The sequence below is a fragment of the Dermacentor albipictus genome, chromosome 1 (genome assembly GCF_038994185.2).
Source record: "Dermacentor albipictus isolate Rhodes 1998 colony chromosome 1, USDA_Dalb.pri_finalv2, whole genome shotgun sequence".
NCBI lineage: Eukaryota > Metazoa > Arthropoda > Arachnida > Ixodida > Ixodidae > Dermacentor > Dermacentor albipictus.
Window position 1 is genome coordinate 68,681,277 of NC_091821.1, and position 17,192 is coordinate 68,698,468.

At 45.6% G+C, this 17,192-nt stretch overlaps 1 protein-coding gene across 4 annotated transcripts in view; it reads left to right on the forward strand.

The window, feature by feature from the left end:
* LOC135906715 (cubilin-like) overlaps positions 1–17,192 on the forward strand; it is a 52,913-nt gene that overhangs the window by 18,386 nt on the left and 17,335 nt on the right. For all 4 annotated transcript variants that reach the window (XM_065438299.1, XM_065438298.1, XM_065438300.1 and 1 more), the window contains 2 exons: positions 9,067–9,300; positions 13,740–13,865. In XM_065438299.1, coding sequence (XP_065294371.1) covers positions 9,067–9,300; positions 13,740–13,865 — 360 coding nt within the window. The remainder of the gene's footprint in view (positions 1–9,066; positions 9,301–13,739; positions 13,866–17,192) is intronic.

Consider the following 17,192-nt stretch of genomic DNA (forward strand, 5'->3'; position numbering starts at 1 on the left):
AGCGCCATATTCGCGACGCTTTCGGGGCATCCGTGGCGCCAGGTCACAGTACCTCCCGTCTTTTCTTCATGGGTCGCCACGGGTGTTCCGTTCGTCGCGGGCTGGTGGTCTGAGCCACCACGCGAAGTGAATAACCGCGACCGAAGCCAGCATGGCCGAAAAATAACATGCATGAAAGCGTTCACGACAGTCTCTGGCGCTGGACTCGAGCAAACACCTTCCTGCACCACCGCGAAGGACAGCTGTGCAGCTTTGAAGCCGCTCGGCCCCTCCACGTGCCACTCCCCGCCGCACACGTCCTTCCTCCCGACCCCAGCGTTCCTATGCGTCCACTGCAACGTCGCTCCTCCGGCTGACGCTACTGCGTCGGAGTATGCACCCGGTGAGGTCATGTCTGTTGCCGTAGGTGCCCTGCTATTCTGTATCCCATGCTGGCCAACGGAGTGTCCCGCATGAGCTTTAACTTGCACGCTGAACTCGCCGCTTTAATTGTAATCACACACGTTCACTGCTTTCACTGCAGCCGCACCCATTCACATCATTCATCGCAGTTTCGCAAGTCTTGTTGAGGGGCTACTACGTTGTTCATCTCCATATAGATTTTTCTACCCAGGTTACTGGAAACAAGACGAATAAAGGAGACAACAAGACGCAACACCAAGTGCAAAACGAAGCCTTCGGTTTCTCTTATTGAACCGCGCAATAATTTCCTAAGACAAACTCGTGCATTGATAAAAAGAAAAAGAAAAGAATCGAATTTTGTTTTCCGTCTTGTTCTGTCCTCTATCCGTCCCGTTTCCAGCAACCTGAGTAGCGTAACTTACTCGGATACCCCAGTTCCCCTAAACTTTATCAGTGTAAATGCTTGTTGCTATGAGTATTATAACTTCCGCTACATCAGTGTGCCGTTTGACGGTAGCAGTAATTCTTAATCATGCAGTTAGGCACGCTTATCCTATATTAAGCTAGGTCATTTTAGCCGCACATTTATTAGCCAATCTGAACGTATCTAAAATTCTATCGATTATTTCGTAACCGTGCGTATCTTCAGTACATTATCATAGGATACGAGGCCGGAACAATGTGACGATTCCATTCCAGTAATATTACCTTTTCGCGCTTCGTCAGTTGCTCTAACGGCTCTCCGCCCACATTATCACCGAATTCTGGTGGTTGTGAACGGTGGATGATAAGAAATAAATATAATCGAGGGAAAGAAATTGCTGCGTTCAACCGGACCATTATTCGTATGTCGTGTCAAGCCAGAAGAGCGCAAGCAAACGCCTCTTACTTCATTGGATGAGGTGGTACCTCCTTGTTATTTGTCGTTGTTCTTCAAGCTGTGCATTCTTTGTTTATCTTTGTCACATACGTGTCTGTGATTCCTGCGCTATGCTAAAACCACACAACATTTCGTATCCTCTCTGTCCCTCCTTTTTTAAAAAACTGAATGACCGCAGAATGTGTCACAGCGACCTCTGTTACGCAACATACGTGACATATATGCTCGTTCGCACTTCGGTGTTATCTTCTGATTGTGCCGAGTACTTTTGTACGGAGGCAAAAAAAGCAGGTATCTCAAAATGAAAACCGACATAGAAGTATCTAACGGGGTTATGCAAGTCCCCTCTGTTAGCACTTTCATGGCGTCCCGGTCCTTTGTAATATTTTGCTGCCTCTATTTCACACAGGATGCTAGTTAGCCCATCAATAGCTGCATTTGCGTGAATACGGCAGTGGGTCATCACATTTCCTGCACAGCGCATACACGTAAACGGCGGTAACATGCTAGGAAGGCGAATCGCGTATATGACACCAGGCGACGGTTGACAGAGATGGGGTAAGCTCTCTTACAGCGCACCACATTGAGGGATGGTGGAATTTATTCCACTAATCACCAAAACACACTCGCCGGAAATAGGTTCTGGCTTGCTTTGTACGAAGGGTGATGCGTCATAACAAACCCTCTCGCATAGCTACGCACTGCTTGGCACTTTGAGTGAAACTACATTCAATGCTAAGCATTATTTGCCTAATTGAAGGCACATTTGCGATAGGTACGTCTGTGTCTCGTCCCGTTTCGGACACCTGTAATAAAGAAATGTGCGGCCTGCGGTGGGATTGAATGCCCGACTTGCAGCACTGCAGCCCGATGCTCAAGCCGTTAGGTCACGATCGCACGCATACTTGTCTCATGCCCCAGCCGACTAGCTCTTTGACACGTGTGGCGCTCGCGTCACATGCCAGTTTCTCGCATTCTTCCCTCATGGCAGCTCGCGCATTGAGACGTTGTCTTAGACCGCCCCCCCCCCCCCCCCAACCCCGTTTTCGGGATTGGCCCACGCTTCCCAGTCCTCCCCTCATAACGCGTAGAAACCGCGCAACCTTGTGCCGCCTTCATGATCCCGGAGTAAAAATGCGATCGTCATTTTAACATAAACAACATGACACAGACATAGGTATGCACGATTGTGTAACACCTAATCGCAAATCACATCACAATCCGCGTTTCTCTCCCTTACGTCCGTGCAGCACTTACGCATAACGCAACAATCGGTATGTCAGAGAAATTCGCGTCGAACGTCCGCAGTAGGAATCATGCCGTTGCCGTCATACGATCGAAGTCACCATAGTCGTCGTCTGTCACCATTGTCGTCTTCGTCTTGCTGCTATCATCACACGCCCGTGTACGCTCGTGTCACACACACAACTACTGAATTTACACAAACAGGCTGATCCACCTGGCAGCGCTTCGCGGAACCCCAAACAATGTTGGATAGCCACCTACCTTCTAAATGTACCGCAAGACATCGATTCCCACAGCGCGGGAGGTCTGTACAATCTGTAAATTTTCTTTTATTTATTTAGGTAATTTATGAAATGCCTTCACATGCCGCAAGAAAACCAATGTTATTCAGCTTTTACTCTGCACTTGAGGCGTCGTAAAAAGTGGTACAGTTCTAGCACTGCTATAAACTCCTGACGGGAAAGTCAAACGAAGGCTGATGTTGCCGATTTGTAATGGTCAATACAAACCACAAGAAGGTAAAACTTCTGCTTTGTGTGTTTTTATTGCGATAGCAATTATATGGACCCTCCAGGCGCGTTTCTGCCATTGCCTTCGTCGTGATGTTCCGTATAAATCCTAAGGGCGATAACCCAGTCGCCACGCGTCCTACGCTTTATGTGCGAGTGAAAGCGTGTGAGGGGAGTCGACGATCGCCGCTCAATGTCGCCCGCACGAGAGGGAAGAAAGCGTGGAGGAAGCGCACCATCTTCCGCCGCGCGCGGGACACCGGGGGGAGGGAAGGGTGGGGACGATGTTCTACCTTGGCTGCAACTGCGCATGTGGCGGCTGCGAGCGGTCGCGCAGCCGTATCTTGAGAACGATCTGCGTTGCGGACAGCCTCGGTGCTTCGGCGGCTCGTAGCTTTGTGTGTGCTGTATGGTCTCGGCGCTCAGTTTGCGTTGAAGCGATAGACAGCACGAAGGTCACTTAACTCGCAGTTGCTGCCACGTTTCCTCACGCCAGCGTTTTGACAGCGAGTGTCCGCGGTCATCGAGTGTGATGTGTGTTGTCGAGTGTGACGTGTGATGGTCATCGAGTGTGAAGTTTGCTGAACGCGCTGACACCATGCATGTCAATATTAACTAGCGAATGTTTACAAGTTCATAGGGACAATAAAAGTACTATCCTTATTTCGCATGCCTGTCTGCTAATTTGCTATCGCAATCGATGCCTCGTATTTCAGGCGAAACTGTGACTTTTTCTTCACTAGCTCACTAGTGAAACAAGGAGCTTTTTCGTGTGTATGGACTGTCAAAGTAACTGTGCCAAAGTAACTGCATTGTACTAAAAGACGTGTTGCAAAATTATCTTCATAACCAACGCATGCCATGGCACGCTGCTAGAGTATAAAATGATCAGCTTAGTCTCGCCTGCGTCGAAAATTAAAGAAAGACAGATATAGCACGCGTAGCCTTTTTCCCTTATTCGTCATTCAGGAAAATTTTGCCCGATTACTACAGACGGCCAGAAGTAACCAGTGCAACAGTGAAGTCGTAACACGCGTAGGCGCCAAACTTTTAAGCATGTATCACTCCCAGAGACTACATGTAGGATCTTCCTAAATTGCTTGCTCTTTTCTTTTTTTGACAAAATTGAGCTATAAGAATTACTCCCTCAGGGGAGTTGCTGGTTACTTTGTGAATAGAAGCACTGGAACGATGCCTCACGCGTATGATTAGAGAGAAAGAATATTGTGATTATAGCAAAGGTGGAGAGATTGGCCGGAAGAGGATACCTCTGGCATGCTACCCCTGCATGCTACCCATACTACAATATAGGTTGAGTTGTTTCTGTAATGTACAGTATGTATAATGTATGTAGTTCGTATGGCACGATATGGGCACTTAAGCATTCGCAATTTATGCAGCGCCCTTAAGGGCAAATGTGCACACACAGATGTGCACAAAGGTGACTTGTGTAAGAAGTAGGCGTGTGCGAATATTCGAAACTTTTCAATAACGAATCGAATAGGGTCGTATTCGATTCGGTCTTCAAATCAAACAGTCACTATTCGCAAATTCGAATACTTTTCGAATACTTTTCGAATATTTCAAAACGTCAACTACGCCCACTTAATCATAAAATTGGAGCGAAAGTACGGTAAACTTTCCCCCCCGCGGGCATAGTATAGACATAAAACGTTAGAACTTGTGTAGTGGAGCAGGCTACGCTGATTAGGTAGCCATACATCAAAGGCTATACAGCGATCAGTAGCACTCTCTGAAGAGTCATGTGCGTGCAAAGAAACTACTTGTTTGCTCCTAACGCTTCATTTGTGTTTTAATTCGTAAACATTCTTTGGTGAGTAGTCCAGCAAAATCTCAAACACGAAAAGCATAATGCCTTGTATCTGGTCAAAAATGCGTAATTTGCGAAGTTAAGACATTGAATCGTTATAATAGCGCAAATGTAGATTGATAGCCTAATAAGCAATAAGGAATAATTGAAAAAAAGTTGCAGTACCGCCCAAAAGGCGAAGCATCGATTGTGATAGTAAATTAGCAAACAGCCATACGAAGTTAAGGATAGCACTTCTATTGGTCGTATCAAATTGTAAGCATTCGCTCGCTAACTAAATTAACAAGCATGATGTCAGCGCGCACAGTAAACTTGAACACATCACACTCGATGATCGCGGTCACTCACTGTCAAAACGCTGCCGTGAAGGAACGCGGCAGCAACTGCGAGCGAGGTGACCTCCGTGCTGTATATCGCCTCAACGCAAACTGAGCGCCGAGAACACACAGCACGCACAAAGCTACGAGCCACTGACGCACCTATACTCGCGGACAGCTTCCTGCGGCTATGAATGGAAAGCTACAGAGACAAAGGGCGTACAAGTGAGAACGCTTCTGAAAAGTGTCCCGCGTTTTCATCCACGTTAGTTTAAGCTGGGGAAGAGAAAACATAAGCACCTTATTAGCAGCAGTTAAATAAGAGAAAACACACCACTGAATGTAAAAGATTACTTATTTTGCGGCTTTTCCCTTCCGCGTCTGGTCAATCGTGAAACCGTGTCACGTGGAAGCTGGGTAGATTCAGCGCCGCTTCCGAGCAACCAAAAGCACTGTCAAACGCTGAGGGACTACTTGGCGCGGTAACACATGTACAGAAGCTCCGCCCCGTAGCTTTCCCTTCACAGCCACAGAAGGTTGTCCGTGAATATAGACTTTGCCCCCAACGCAGATCGCTCTCAAGGTACAGCTGCACGACCGCGCGCAGCCGCCACATGCGCAGTTGCAGCCCGAGTAGAACGCCACCCCACCGCCTCCCCGGTGCCTCGCAACGTTGGGTGCCTTGCGCGCGACGACAGAAGACGGCGCGCTTCCTCCCCGCTTTCTTCCATTTCGCACAAGCAAGATGGAGCCGCGACCGTCGGCTCCCCTCGCACGCTTTCACTCGCACATGCCGCGCAGGGCGCGCGCCAACGGTGCTATCGCCCTTGGACTTTATACGGAACATCACGGCGACGGCGATGGCAGAAATGCGCCTGGAGTGTCCGTATAATTGCTATCGCAACGAAAAATTTATCAAAGAAAATTTTGTTAGGAAAATCGTGTCCGTAACGCGAAAAGCGTGACACCTTACCCATAGGGCTCCATACAAAATGCATGGGGACGCCTACAGTAGAGGTGGGTCACCTCGACATTTCGGGGTGGGCCAACTTAAATTTGGGGGTGGGTGAAGTTTCATTTGGGAATGCGCCGAGCTTATATTTGGGGGTGCGCCGAGTTTATATTTGGGGGTGGGCCACGTAAAATTTGGGAAACAAAATCAAAAGCTAGGTAACAGCTGAGACAAAGAATGCTTACGCATTTGTATACAATTCTCTGAATTTCTGTATATTTTTTAATAAACAACGCTTCGTAACGTACTATGTGATGACAAAAACTTGCGATCTTTAAGAATACTAGGATGTGAACAACGTTTTATAATTACTGTGATAACGACTGTCCATTCTTCGTAATTAAGCTATTCCAAAACTATTTGATATTCGATTCGATTTGTTACTGGCAATATTCTATTCGTATTCGATTCGGTCTCAAGAATCACTATTCCTACACTCCTACCTCGTAAGAAGTGACGTGAAGCGTGGCAGCTTGTGGGGCCGACTCATAAATGCGAGAGAATGCTTGCACACAAGCACAGAAGTCATTTCGCTTGCTCGCTCGCTGGTTGTTTCCTGTTGCAGTTGCATTATTCTGCAGCATAAATGCACCGTTATCCCCACGGCCGCTTGCTTGTGATGGCTCCGCAAACTAAGCGGGCAAAGCGCATGTGCCTTTGACTGACGTGTCCCGCTTTTTGCAAAGAATGCACGGCCATGAGCAAGCGAAAAAAACGCAAACGTTTGCATACAAGTTGTACGTCACGACAGCTTGATAGTTTGGAATGGCGGAGAAGCAACAGAGGTCGACAGGGGGACAAGGGCTCACGCTCGGTTGTACGTTGTTTTGTGTGACCCAAGACCCGTAATCACAAAAAACCTCTTAGGGCTATAATTGCTCGTAAGAGCAAATGCCAGTCAATGCTTACGCTTTACATACTGTTAACGAAGGCCACCGGCCAATGGCAAATAGCGCTTGCGAACGTAAAGGTTTGTGAATACGGGCTGTGTTCCTTGAATATTGATGCTTCTCTACACGTATATTCGTTTCATTTGACCACTTGGTTGTTTCTTGGCTGTTTACGCCTTCAAGCTGTCATGAACTAATTAATGCTACGTCGAGTGCATTGTATTCTGTACATGTGTACAATATGCAAACAGGGAATGCGCGCATGCTGTGCGTGGGAAAGCATGCGATGCAGACAATTTGGGGAGCACGCTCATGTTTGGAAATGACAGGGGAGCAATCCTGCCCAAGAACAGGTTTGGAGCAGGAAAGACGCTTGCAAGTCGCAGTCTTACAGCTCCAACGGCTTGCACATTAATGTATACTTGGCGCATTCATTGTATTATATACAGCTTTGTACGGTCTCAATTTTTTTTTCGCTCCCAGAATGTTTCTATTTCCTGTACCCAGCGCGAGGCCGGACGGGTACAGCAAATGGTTGTGTGACGGAAAGCCGCGTTTATTGCGCAAACAGCCATTGACGCATTAAAAACACCCCTATTATTTTACCCCTTACGTGCTTTGTGAAGCATTGGGGCGGGGCGAGGGAACTGTGCGCACTGCTTGAAGTAGCCTTGATGCACGTGAATGAGTGTTGGCGGCGGCATGTTCATAATTCGCAGCTCGGCAGCAATCCTGTAAAACAATGTACGACGAGCTCGACACAGTTTGAGATGACGGGAGGCATATAGCAGCGATATACGTATACATACCGATAACGCCTTGAATCCACTAAGACGAGCTATTTCTTTTCTTTTCTTTTCTTTCTATTACTTTAGCATTGTGCATCATAAACGCGCGCTGTTCAGACCATCAATCCCTAAAGAGTAAAGATTCATTTTGAAAAGCTCTTCCTGTCGTTGCGATTTAGCTCCTCGAAAAAGGCGCTTCGCGACTTGGCTTTGCCAATAGCTGCCGCATCGCACTGTACCATATTTATTTCTTGCTGCTGATCAGTTTACCGTTTTTAAAGATTACAGCGTGTTCGTTGATGGCTAGATTATGTTGTTGTTGTTTATTAAATGATGAGATCGTGAAAAAGTAGGCCACTGCAGGTCCGGCTATATCAATCATGAAACATAAACTCCAGCGGCTTAGGAATGTCTATGTTTCGGCACGTTTTTGGTTCTCTCCTCGTATGACCATCTACTTTGAAGGCTTTGAAAGCAGAGAAAGAAACTGGCCGAAACCGGACGACAGCTCTGGAAGCCGTTTCAAGGAAATTTTACACATGTTTTGAGCAGCAAAAGAACCTCGAGGCTACGCGTCACAAGTAGTCCAAACGAAAGTGAATGGGAACTTCACGATCCAAGACGGTGCGATGTTCTTTTCTCCGCCAACGGTCTCACACGTTTTCAGCAGCCCTCGCATGAAACTTTCCGAAGCTAAACGCAAAAAAAAATGGAAAAGCTGGGGCACGTCGTGCATCCCTCGGTCTTTCCTCTAATCGCTTATGTTTATTTATTATTAACATTTTATTATATCTTATTTATTTAGCCAATAAAATACGATAAAATGAACGACCTTAACTAAATTTATTTATTTATTTATTTATTTATTTATTTATTTATTTATTTATTTATTTATTTATTTATTTATTTTAGAAGTCGTGGGCCGCTGTCAACATATCAGTATACAAGGTATCTCTATGTTTCACGTTTCAACTTCTGGGCCCGTATTCACTGATATGTAAGAGCGCTTCGCGATTGGCCAGCGTTCGGGCGCCCACCAATCGTGGTTACGACCGACGTCATGACGAGGCGATCGACGCGGCAATCGCGGAGCGCACTTGCGCAACAGCATTTTTGTGGATACGGGCCCTGTTCTGCCGGACACCGAAGAAAACGCCACTGGTGCCAACCTTGAGCTGGTTCCCTGCGGCAGGCGTGTGCGACCAGAGGCTGGCGGCAGTGTCGACCCTGGTCCGCTCTCCCGGCTACCCACGCGGCTACCCGGCCAACCTGCGCTGCCGCTACACGGTGCTTCGGCTCAACCGCAACGTGTGCCGGCTTCAGGTGCTCTTCAGGCGCTTCAGCCTCGAGAACAGCTTCGGCTGCAGGAAGGACTACCTCGAGATGCCCGACAGGAGTAGGATCTGCGGACGCTACGCTGGCAGCCGTGAGTACGCCTCTCCCCAAACGCCCACTCTTAAGTGCATACGTTTAGCCTGAGTAATGTGGCCCGTCGAGACAACCGGTCCTCCAGCACTTCCTACGCTGTTAGAGGGGAAAGGTCCGGTATGTTTTTTTTATTTATTCATTTTATTTCGAAATACTGCACAGGAAAACGATGCTAACCATAGAATATACGCAAAATAGAAAAAAATCCAGGCAGAACAAACATAAAATTTTTTGACACAAACTATTAATGCAGACAAGCAGACTAAAACAACAGCGAGATAAAAAAAGTCAGTCAGCAACACGATATATACTTGTGGCAAACAGCTTATCCCACGAGTTCAGTAAAGAATTCTATCGTGGGCTGAACAACAAGTTCATCCAAGGAATTCCAGTCTCGAACTGCTTGTGGGAAAAGAGAGAAGCGAAATACGTTATTAGTGCAGCAGAATTCTTATACGGTGGGCTTGTGGCACGTTTGTCTGGAAGAGTTGTACCGAGTGAATGAGCTGGGATTTAGCTTGAAACTATCGTGTAACAATAAATGCAAGAATTCCAACCTGTGCACTTTGGCTCGGCTAGACAAAGTTGCGAGGCCAGCGAATTTCAGCAGTTCGGTTGGAGAATCTGTATACGCCTGTAACGATTGAAAGTAAACCGCACGGCTTTCCTTTGTACCCTTTCAAATGTAAGAATATTGTTTTTAGTGTATGGAAACCACGCAACACTAACATATTTCAATATTGGTTGGATGAGACTGGTGTAAGGAAGAAGTCGTGTTTCATACGTAGAACTGGTAAGCGAACGTTTAAGAACAATTTATTCCATGGCTTTTTATATATTTCTTGTACACGCGCGTTCCAGCCAGTCACAGCTTATCAAGGCACCTAAGTAGTTACACTGTAAACCATTGCGTAATATGAGACAGTTAATGCTGTAAGGAAAGAAGAGGGTAGAGATCTTGTTTGTTGTGTTCATATAAACTCCGCGTTTAATACAATTTTCCAATCTGTGCACCACTGAACTAATATGTTCAGAGAATTATTAAGTTTTATTTGGTCATCACGGGTCTTCAATTGTCTGGCACAGTGCACACTCATCTGCAAATAGTCGAATGTTTACGTCAATGTAATTAGTGACATCATTTATGCACAACAAAAAGAGCATTGGGGCCAGTGCTCTTCTTACGGGTATAAGTAGGCAAGTCATCATAACATGCTCTCGGTGGAGTACATGCAGAATTTTTCTCGTAACTGTTGCATTTTGGCATTGTGTTACGCACTTGTCTTTGCTTGCGCATATCACAGTTCTAGGGAAGAACAGTGAGGTCCACTATTGTAGGGGGCACCCCAATGTGCAGCTCTCAATTTCCTGGCGCTCAATTTCATAGCTACAAGTACCGGCTGAAGATATGTCGATGCACTGCATACAGGTCCAGAAAGGTGCTAGCGGTGTATCAACCGCAACGCATCTGCTGTATAAAGCCGGACGATTGTACACTTGCCACAGGGAAAGCTTTGCACGCGCTCTGAATTCATGCGTTTCCTGTAACAGTGGACCGCACTGAACATGACCGCGTACTATAAAGAGGAACGCGTCACTGCTATTCAATCCGATATACTATATAACTTAAACATTTCTTTTAAATTGATGTAAAACAAATTGACCATTAATATGGCGCTTAACGACGAAAGAGAGAGAAAGAGGGAAAGTAAGAGATTACGGGCAGAGAAATTAACCAGACGCTAACCTGTTCACCTGTCCGGTTGATTACTCTGCCCATGGGCGAAGGGTTAAAGGGTAGAAAAAATGATGAGAAAAACAGATGTGAAGAGAATCTGCCCGCATGGCGAAGGCAGCTGACAGTGAGTGCAGTTTTTCAGTTAATCCTGAATGTTGTTGTTGTTGGTGGTGGTGGTGATGTTGTTAAACGCATCAGCGCTGTTAGAGCAACTCGGGCAGACGTCGGGACAACTAACGATAATGTATATTAATGAAACGTTCACCTGCAGGCTGTTCACACAAACTTTGAGCTGCCACGAGCGCTTGAATATTAATGAGATGTTTCCTCTGAGTATAAACGATGCTGTATACAACATCACAATTATTCTCCCCGTTTTAGGACTTGCTTAAGTGATTGGCAGTTACATATCATAAAGAACGATGTTTCGCAACGCCTTCATCGTCCAGTTGCACGAATAATTAAGTGTAACCAAAGCAACACATCCGAATCCGTAACATCAAGCGCAGGAAGGCCGAAAGTCATGTGCTTTTCAGTGGGGCTTGTGAGCAACGCTTAGCGCGACGACCTTTTTTTTTTCAAGACACAGTTTTCGCGATGGAAGCATCGGCCTTCCCGCGTCGTATCTCATAACACCATGCAGGCCTTCGGTTGGTTGTTTGTAATGACGGATTCAACAACAAAAGCAAACACTGCGTGTTTTATCCGCTCAGTTCAAAATTCTACTTGTACAATGAATCGTACGTAATTGAGACACACCTAGTATCGCGCTTTTTTTTTTTCACCTTCAAAGCGGTTTTTAGGCACGCTCGCTACTACAATCCAATATCGACCGACTGTACTCAGCCAGATAAAGATGATTGGCGAGTATTTGTTATTTGGCTGACTTATTAGTGTTTTCTTGTAGCTATATATTACCTGCCACTCCGAGCCCTTGTTATTCACGACAAACGTTTTCACGTCAGAACCGTTCGCTATAGAGGAGGTGCCGGTCAATTCTAGAGTTGAACACATTATTAGCGAAGGCGGCAGGCCGATGTCAGGCGGCTCTTGCAGAAGAAACACTTTGGGCATTCCGTCCCTGGTGCATCTCGAGACTCTTGACCTGAAACTGCCTGTGCAGCATGGCATACAAGTCGCTCTGGTTGCTGCGAATTGGCGTCGCATTTTAACGTTTGTAGCGTTTCCGAAGCTATACAGTAACAAAGGCGAGCTTGACGAAAGGAATTCAGAAAGCCTAAACGGATCGTGGTTTGGACGCGGATGAAAAGTGTGCATTATCTGGTTGCGCTACCGTTACCGTTACATTATCTTGTAATTAGTGCGACCTGCATGTCCTTTTTTTTTCTGTTCTTACGTATACGTTCTATTCTCACTAGCACACTCTATCGTTTATCGTTAACATTATTTTAGTCGTTGTGGCCTGTCCCCCATCTTGCTGTTTCTTTCCTTTTTACTTCCCTTCTTCCTATCATCTACTTCTGTTTCTACCCCCTCTTTCCTAAAAAAGTAGTCAGGCATTGTGCCCCTCTCAGGGGCAGTTCCCAACCTGCTCCCTTCCTGTTTCCCTCTGTGTCCATTGTATGCGTGTTTGAATAACGAATAATAATAATAATAATAATAATAATAATAATAATAATAATAATAATAATAATACATCGATCACAACATGTCAATGTGGCCATCTACTGTAGTGATACGCTGAGCAGCATGTATTGTTATATTCATTTATTTATAAAACACTGCCAATACCATAACGGGTAATTGCAGGAAGGGCACAAGGTCAAAAAATAAACATAATGAAGTCATAGTAAAAATTTACAAAAATACAAATACAGAATCGGAATAACGAACATAATAACTAGCAACATCAAAGTGATAAATATAAAGAAGGGCTAAATATGTATTTCTACACACACTAGCAGTATCTACAAAAACGTTGCAAAGAAGGTTAGCAATTCAGTGCAGTAACTTCAAGTGAAGAAGGTGCGCAACAGTTATGTTTCATAATTTAGAACCCGGTAAATAATTTTGGAGAAGTAACACAAATTGTGTAAACGACAAGCTATTGATGATGGTGGACGGTCAACCATTCCATTGCCTTACGGCTAGCGGCAAAAAAGGGTATTTAAAACAGTCAATTTGAAAACGATATTCCTGCAGGGTGTACGAATGCTTAAGTCATATTATTCTGGTGTTCGCGATAGTAACGTATTTGAAACTATTAACGTTTAACTTGTTATGAATTAACTGATACAGTAATTTCAATCGCAAGAGTGTGGCTCGGTTCTGGATTGTGAGTATTCCGGTAGTTTTTAGAAGAGCATTTGTGGAGTCTGAAATCGATATTTACTGAAGATTAACCAAACTGATTTTCTTTGTACTACCTCTAGCATCTTAATTAATGTGTTAGTCGACTAAAACCAAGCTGAGATAGCGTATTCTAGTTTTGATCTGGCAAGTGCATTATAAGTTAGTAATTTAGTTTCACGTGGAGCTGGACGTAGGCGCCGCTTCGGAAAGGAAAGTCTACTTAGGGCCGTTGAAGTAAAATGATTAACATGAGAGCCCCATCTACGGTCGTTAGTGTTAGACCGAGGTACTTGTGCTCTGTGACTGCTGTTACGCGGTCATCGTTTACTGTCACAGTTTATGAAATATATCTGTGTATGCGAGGTGCGATACGATGTTTTGCACAGGAACGTACGACTTCAACCAGGACTCTGTGAACTTGTACTTCACCACGGACGGATTCCGGACGGACTCGGGCTTCGAGATCGAAATTCGCCAACTGCAGAATTCGTGTCTCAACCCGGTGGCAGAACGTGAGTGCATATAATTCGGAGGGCAAACGTGAGTCGTTCTTGTCGGTGTTTGAAATTCCCGTGAAAACTTGCTGTTCGTGTATCTCCAGCTACACATGAAACCACTACGCGAAAATGGAGCAAGTGCGCAAAGATGTGAGATATTGTTCTACCTTGACCTTAGCAGGGTTCTCAAGAAGACAAGCTTTTTGCCATGCCTGGGGAAGAACAACCATCGTGTCCATAGCTACTCCAGCGTCAAACAAACTTGGTTCCGGCTAAATTTGTTAGCCACTTCAAAGCGTAAACATTTCGTTAACGATGACGGTGAATTGGGTTAGTTGATATAGATTCATAATTACTACAGCACAAAAGACGAAGACGAAGGAGAGATACGAAACGACAGGACCATGCATTTCCTCTCTTCCCTTCATCTTCTGCACTGTAGCAATTATGAATTTCGTTCAAATTAAAAGTTAAATATGGGGTTTTACGTGAAAGAACCGACGATATGATTATAAGGCACAACGCAGTGAGGGACTCCGGAAATTTGTACCACCTGGGGTTCTTTAACGTCCACCTATAAGTACACGGGTGTTTTCGCATTTCGTCCCTATCGTCCCTATTTCGTCCCTACCGAAATGCGATCCCACGGCCTCGTGCTTAGCTGCTCAACACCACATCCACTAAGCAACCGCGGCAGGTTATGAATTTAGTTTACAGTCTGAGAAAGCTGTAAGAAGAAAAAAAAAACACATCTGATATCTCATTGAGCATTTGTCAGAATGATAACATTAAGAAGGCATAACAGATAACTCTGCTTCTCTTGTTATTTCGATTTGTCAAAAAACGATTACGATACAGGGCAGAGAGTCGAGGTGTGTCGGTTACCGGATTGGTTTGCTTTAATAATGAAGTATAGAAGCAACGCCCACGATATGTGCAATAAGCGAGTACGGGAGACTGCAGGGGCATTATCATCATAGGCTTGGCTCAACTTTGTCCATCAATGGTTTTCTCATTCCATTTCTTTTACATCTGCAACAACCAAATAGCAATCCTCACCAGCACCATGAAGCTCGTCTAGGAACATAGTCGTAGATGCTATACAACTATTCCAGTGTAATGCATGCAGTTTATATCGCCGCCTCTCTGCTTTCAGACAAATGTTATATAAACATCATTTTTCGAGCATGGGCACCTCAAAATGTCGCGTGCGCTCAAATGTGCGCCTTTCCGGCTACACGATCGCGCAAACCGAGACAGCTGCAGCTCTCAGCACAGTGCTATTAGCAATCCGGAACGACCTCACACTTATATGTCATGCCAATCCAGCTGATTCAACCAACATTGCAGCAACCGTGAAGCACAACAAGGTATATTACACTGCGATCGCTTAACATAATGCGTTGCTGATCTAGTTGGTTCATTATTGAATGGAATAAGCGCAAACTTCAAATGGGACGGAAAGAGCGTCTGCTTTTTGTCTCTGTCTTTCTTTCCGCCCCTTTCAAAGTTTGCGTTTCCCTTTATTCCATTCAACACTGTGATCGCTGCATGCATCCAGACTTGGGCATATTTTGACGCTGACCGTCTACAGGACATACTTCGAGCAACGCTTCCAACTTGCATAATCATTGGTGATTTCAATGTGGCTCACCCACCTTGAGATGGTGTGAAGACAACCATTCAAGGCCAGCGCCTGTTAAACTTAGATCATCGAAATGACTTGGCTCCTCCGAATAGCGGCCAACCAACGTCCTACAGGGGGCTCAACATCCAGCACCTTGGATGCCTACACGGTCCCTTCAAGTGTCTTCTCAGCTGTTACTTGGTTCATCAACATTGAGTTCAATGGGAGCGATCACCTCCTGGTCTAGATTGTAGTTAATGTCTTCAGAAGAGTCCCACTGAAGCGCGAAAGTCGTAGCACAGACGGGGAATCGCTCCCAGGAATGGCTGAGGCCTTTGACTACACTGACAAAGAGTTGGAGGAGTTTATAAAAGTAATATACGATGCTAGGAAGAGCTGCACAAAAGTTCACGAGTTGCTGAAGTCGAGTTCCGCAGCCGACGCCGAGTATACAAGGCTCCGCGTTATACCTCGCATGGCCCGAGAAGCGTGCGCGCAGGACGCTATCTGTGGAAGACATACGCATAGCAAGACGGACGTTAAAGCACATTCAACGTTATCTTGATAAGCTGGCAAGGAGAGAATGAAGATCATTCTGTTAAAAGCTTGGCCCGAGAAATCGGCTGACTACAATATGGAACATCACGCGGACTGAGGAAACACCTGATTCAACTCCATTCTTTCAGCCGCATAGCTATCCACTATAACACCGGCAACTTGGAGGCAGCGTGGGTTTTTTGCGCAATGGTAACTGCAACAACAGCCACAATTACATCATCAGTGCCAACTCACACCTACCCGACGAGCATTTACCATGGCAGAGCTACTAACTGCGTTGGCGTTAGTGAACAGGTATTCATCGCCGGGACCACATGGTATAAGTTAAACCACGCACTCATATCTAGGCGACAAAGATAAGAAGCTCCTCGGCAATACAGAAGCTCCTGGCAGAACTGCCGTCTCAAACCCAGCGGGAAGCGTGCCAGGTAAACCATGTAAGCCTCCGAGAACATTGAATTCTTATCGACCAATGACACTCTTTAGTTGCATTGGAAAGCTTGCGGAGAAAATGGTCCTTCGGCGCCTTGACTGAAGCATTAATCCGTCGCAAATGTCTGGCTTTAGAAAAGACCGCAGCAGCATCGACAATGTTATTGCTATAACTAATGACACCGAGGACAACAAAGCAGCATATATTACAAGTATAGCCATCTTCCTTGACACCAAAGGAGCTTTCGATAATGTGGTACATGAGGCTATCCTTACAGCAATGAAATCCGTAGGCGCAAGTGGTAGCATGTACAACTGAATCTGTCACTACCTTGTAAACAGAACAGTCCATATGGTGACTTGTGACGGAGACACCACGGTTTCCAAAACACTGCGTGGTGTTCCTCACGGTGGTGTTATAAGGCCAACTGTACTTAATATTTCCCTCACTGTCCTCGAAAAGTTCACGTTGAATTCAGTAGAGTTTGCGCTTTACGCATATTATATATGTATATGGTCATCTGGCGTAAAATGTGCGTGCTGCGCCCAAGACTACAAAAGGGCATCACCTAAATAGAGAAGTTCCTCATGCTCCGCGGCCTTGAAATGTATCTTGAGAAGTGATCTACCATTGCCTTTACGAGGCATGACGTCTCACACTATGTCGTAAAGGTTGTAGGCTCTCCCGTGGGAAACGACACCAGCCCCAAGTTTCTGGGAGTTGC